Source organism: Impatiens glandulifera, chromosome 6 (assembly GCF_907164915.1).
Source record: "Impatiens glandulifera chromosome 6, dImpGla2.1, whole genome shotgun sequence".
Classification (NCBI taxonomy): domain Eukaryota; kingdom Viridiplantae; phylum Streptophyta; class Magnoliopsida; order Ericales; family Balsaminaceae; genus Impatiens; species Impatiens glandulifera.
The window spans coordinates 42,814,242-42,819,522 of NC_061867.1; the positions used below are offsets into that span (position 1 = coordinate 42,814,242).

General features: G+C 28.0%; 1 protein-coding gene across 1 annotated transcript; it reads left to right on the forward strand.

The window, feature by feature from the left end:
* The first annotated feature begins 3,955 nt into the window (after positions 1-3,955).
* LOC124943647 lies at positions 3,956-5,038 on the forward strand. The gene is made up of 2 exons (XM_047484125.1): positions 3,956-4,460; positions 4,557-5,038. The coding sequence occupies exons 1-2, from the start codon at positions 3,956-3,958 to the stop codon at positions 5,036-5,038; spliced, it is 987 nt and encodes a 328-aa protein (XP_047340081.1).
* Positions 5,039-5,281: the final 243 nt, after the last annotated feature.

A 5,281-nucleotide genomic window follows, 5' to 3' on the forward strand; every position in this document is an offset into this window, starting at 1 on the left:
GATGTAACTAATTTATTAAACTCATCTAATTGAAACATGTATTCATTTACACTAATATTAAATTTCAAATAGATCACGAACTTGTATAACTTTTATTGAAATTTTTGTTTAAATATGATTTAAAGTGGTTGAGATTTAACAAATTATAAAACAATATAACTTTTGTTAAAATTTTTGTTCAATTTTTTTTTTAAATAAGGATAAAAGGATGTTGAAATTTTATAAATTAAAAATAATATAATTTTTGTTAAAATAAGGTTTAAAAGTGGTTGAGATTTAATAAAATAAAAGTAATATCGAATTTGAGCACCAACTCTACAATTATAAACAAGACATTTTCTTGTTATTTTATCTTTATGTAAAGTTGTGTATCCTTATTTTTTTTTTTAAAAACATTAACAATAATATCATTTTATTTGTCATAATATACACAACTTTTTTTTTGTTATTATCAATAAAAATATTTACCCCACATTCGTGTTGGTACAATTATTAAAAATCACACACATTTATATGATTTAAATCAATGATTTTCTAATAAAAAATTATCACACAATTCTTTCATAAATTTCCTTTTGTTATACTTATCATATAGTGAATAAGATAACTATATTATAAATATTTAATTGAATAAAACATAATTTATCTAAAATAGATTATAGTGTTTATTCATATATAAATCATTCTTTACGTAATTTCTATATAAGAAATTATAATATTTAATCAATTAAAATATTTATTTCATCACATTATTTCTATAAAAGAAATTAGAATATTTACTCAAATTAATATTCACCATGTCACATGATTTCTAAAAAAAAAATCATAATGTTTCAAGCATATTTGGCCAAAGCTGCTTAAACATTTATACTTGTTACATGTTTGCATCACATAATATCGGTACGTTTGCCATGTTATTTCTCAAATTAAACAAGTCTTTATGATGAAATTAAATAATATATATCAAATATTTAATTGAATAGTTTAGAAACATATATAATTGACATTGCTTGTCTGTTACATGACTTTTTTTAATTGCTAAAAAAATTTATAACAATAATCTAATGAACATTAGAATGACAATTAACAGCATTGAATTAATTTTATTTGTTAATCTTTTTTAAATAATTAAAAATTAAATAAATAATTAAGAAATTAATAATAATAATTTAATTATTTGGATCAAATTTTACTTTATTTCATGTTTGAATTTCGTGTAAATTTCGTTTGAATTTCATTTGATTTTTTCTACTCAAATTCTCATTTTCATTCATCAATGAAATTTATGAATTAATTTAAAATTCCAATATTTTATTGATACTATTATTGTTCTCTATTAAATGGCCAAAGAAAAACTAATTTATATAGTACAATTAATCAAGTAATTTAGTCCATTCTTCAATCAATTTACAATTTCAGACCGAAAGAAAAACAATTGAAAATAACTTCAATTTTTTATAAATTTTTTTAGAAAATAATTTTGCATCATTAAATTTAAAAATATAAAAATGTTTGAAAAAAATATGAATTTAACCAAGTTAGCCAAGGCTAACTTTGATTCTTAAGAAAAACATCAACAAGTAAGAGTTTAAGACAAACAATCTTTCCTAAGGTAAATGAATCTAACAACATAATGAAATACATTTAAAAGGAACTAACTACACATTTCTCAAATGCCTTATCACGCCTTGAAATTATTAGCTTGAGTGACATTTTAAACGAGATGCTCCAATTTTGACAATATGTACAATTTTGTTCACTTATGGGAATTCTCCTTCCTCTATGCATGAGTTTGCTGCTGTCCACAATAATATTCTTTCAAATATGCTCAATATCCATCCTTATTCTAGTAATAACTCTAACATGTCTTTCTACCCAAATATGATATGCAAAATGCTAGCAAAACAACACTTAAACACTTTGGAAGAGAAATAACTACCCATTGCCTTAACAATAGCAAGTTCCTTAATCTCACTCTACTCCTTTGAAAAATTAATAATACCTATGGATAGGGTGTTCATCGGTTCGGTTTTCGGGTTATTCGAGTTCCTCAGTTCGATTTACTCGAATTTTTATTTTTTTTAGCTAATTCGAAAACTGAACCAAATTCGAATAAATTTTAATTAAACCGAACCGAATTCGATATTCAGTTCGAATTTCGAATTCAAACCAAATTCGTTTTTTATTTTATTTTTGGAACTAGCATAACTCAAAATAATTTGAACCAATCAAGATTGAACCCGGGTCTATACCATGGCAAGGTATTATTCTACCACTAGACCACTGATGCTTTTGTTTTCTTTTTCTTTTATTATAATTTGATTATTTTGAACTTTTTTTAAACTAAGTTTGGAAAAATAAATAATAAAAAATGGAAAAATAAATAATAAAAAATGAATTCGGTTTTCGGTTTGGTTTTCGAGTTGAAACCCAAACTCGAAAATCAATTTGAAAACCATATTTGAATTCGAATTGTTTTGAAATTCGATTCGAAAACTGAAAATGAAATTCGAATTCGAATTCGATAAATTCGAATTCGGTCGGATATTCGGTTCAGACCAAATATTGAACACCCCTACCTATGGATTTGAAGAACTTAATCCTAAGCATAAGCATAGATGAAAGCGGACAAATTCCAAAGATGTGATCCATATTCTCCTCCTCCCACACAATAGGCATTTAGTATTCAGAATATTCATAGAACCTTAATTAAATATTGACAGTCTCTCCCAAAACACATGCCATTTTAATTTATTTCATGACTATTTATTTCAAGCTTAATGTATTGTATAAGTCAACATAATTAAACAGTCATAATAAAATAATAATTCATGTAATATTATTTTTAATTTATTAATTCTCAACCACTTTTAAACAAAAACTTTCAACAAAAGTTACATGAGTTCGTCATATATTTTGGTTTGTATATTTTAAATTTAACATTAAATATTGTGAATGGATATCCATAATTATAGATGCTTTAATTAAATAAATGCAACTAGATGGGTGTAATAAATTAATTACATTATAAAACAAATATCATCAATTACATGCACCTCTTATATGATCAAACGTTTTTTATTTATATTTTTTATATAAATGTTTAAGGCAACTAAATAAGATCAATGTCTATGAAATTTTATTATATTTGAATTTATTAACTTTTTCAAATAAAATTAAATTAATTGAGAAACTATTGAGTGAGTTATCACACCAATTTATCCATATAATTAATCCTCAAATTAATTAATATGTTGTCAGTTATATTAGTTATTTTTTTATATCTCAAAAATTAATTTATTTTTATCATTTTTCTTTAATTTTTGTTTTCTTGAGTTTACATTGACTACAAAATATTTATTTTAATTTTTTTCCATCAAATTTCAAGAGTTGCATAAATCAAAATGTAAGACAAAAATGCAACTTACCTACCAAATACCATTTAAGTAATACAAAACGCTTAACACGCCTCACACGACAAATAAATTATAAAACAAAGCGACAATATTAAATATGTAAAAATTAAATGTAATAAACCGAGAATGTCAAATAAATTGCTTATCATTAAGTGGTTTGTGTTCCTTAAAATTCGATGAAATGTATTCTTAAAGTTCTTATCAATTTTTTTGGCATATTTCAGATTTTTGTTTTGAACAAGATGTTATAACTAATAATAATATGTGGTTAGTTAATATTATGTCGGTGATTAATGTTAGATTATTGTTTTATGTTCATCAATTACATATTTATCACATTTATTAATTTATTTTATTAGAGATTATTATTTTTAGTAAGGAAATGAGCAAATATTCATAGATATAAAAATGTTACTCTTATATCAACAAGCAAAAGAAAATTTGTATCAACAATGTTGTAACTTTTTTATACTAGCTAGATTAACACTTGCATTTTATCAACAATATTGTATCTCTCTCACTATCACCATCTCGCATCAATGGCTAGACAGTCAATTGTAACTCTAATGGTAGAAAGAGAGGAGTGGGTGATGCCGCCTAGGGGTGGAAAACCCATATCAAGGAAAGCCCATTTCCTCCTTCCGGCACTCACTGCAGAGGATGATGCATCATCATCGATGGGGCTGTTCCATAATTTCATGAATGAGAGCTCTGGCTCATCAATTTCCAGCACCCAGCTCCCTCTCAAGGTCTCCTTCGATGGCTGGAGAAAGCCTACCGACCGTTGGGAACAATGGGTCTCCCAAATGCGCCCACGCTATCAGTCTCTGTGGGAGGGTGCAGGAATTTCGGACGCCATCAATAGCTCCATCTCCACCATCATTCAACACAAGGACGTTGTCCTAGAACTCTCTGAAAGATGGTGTTCGGAGACCAAATCCTTCATATTTCCATGGGGAGAAGCTACGATTACACTCCAAGATGTAGCCGTTATAGGAGGCTACAGTCTTGGAGGTTGGATGGACAGATTCATGGGCAGTGGGAGTGAGATAGAACATGAAGCCTTTCTATCTCATTGGCTCTAGAGGTTTGTTTTTCCTGTACCTGTCATTGACACTATTCGAAAGGTTGTGTTTCCAGTTGCAATTCATCTCTCTAGGGGAGCTAGAATCGTTTTGGCCCCGGCTGTCCTAGCCAGCCTTTACAGGGATCTTGGTTTGCTCAAAAGATGCGAGCAAATCTCTGTTCGTAAGCCATCTAGATCCAGGTCGACATTGCCCGATAAAATCACAATGTGGGCTCCATTTCAGTTGGTCCAGGTTTGGATTTGGGAGAGGTTTGAGTCCTTGAGGCCACTAGGCGTTAGGACAACGCTAACCTCTGTACCAATAATAACTAAATGGCACAAAGCAAATACAGAGGAGGTCCCTACAATTGAAAATCTCGCTCGAGTTTATGATAAAAGCGGGAAGACCTTTATGTGGAGGCCGTACACTACTTGTGATTATTATCAAGGGTTCATGTTAGAACTATACAAGTCGAAACAAGTGAGGAAGATAACTGTTTATTACCTAAAAGATGCTCTCCAAAACTATATCCGATGTGTGAACTTGTTGGGTTAGAAGATGTAGAAAAGAGAATATAAAAAGATTTTTGTATTATTGTATCAAAACATATTATTATTATCTTTACACACAATTGACTATTAGTAGGCAATTAAGAATTAGTTGTTAGACACAAACCTTTCAGCTTTATAACTGTTGAGTTTACCTATGAGCTTCCTAACTTAAACTTATTTATAATACAAAGACTAATAAATATAAACTCATATATTACATATTTTTAACACTCCCCCTCAAGTTAGG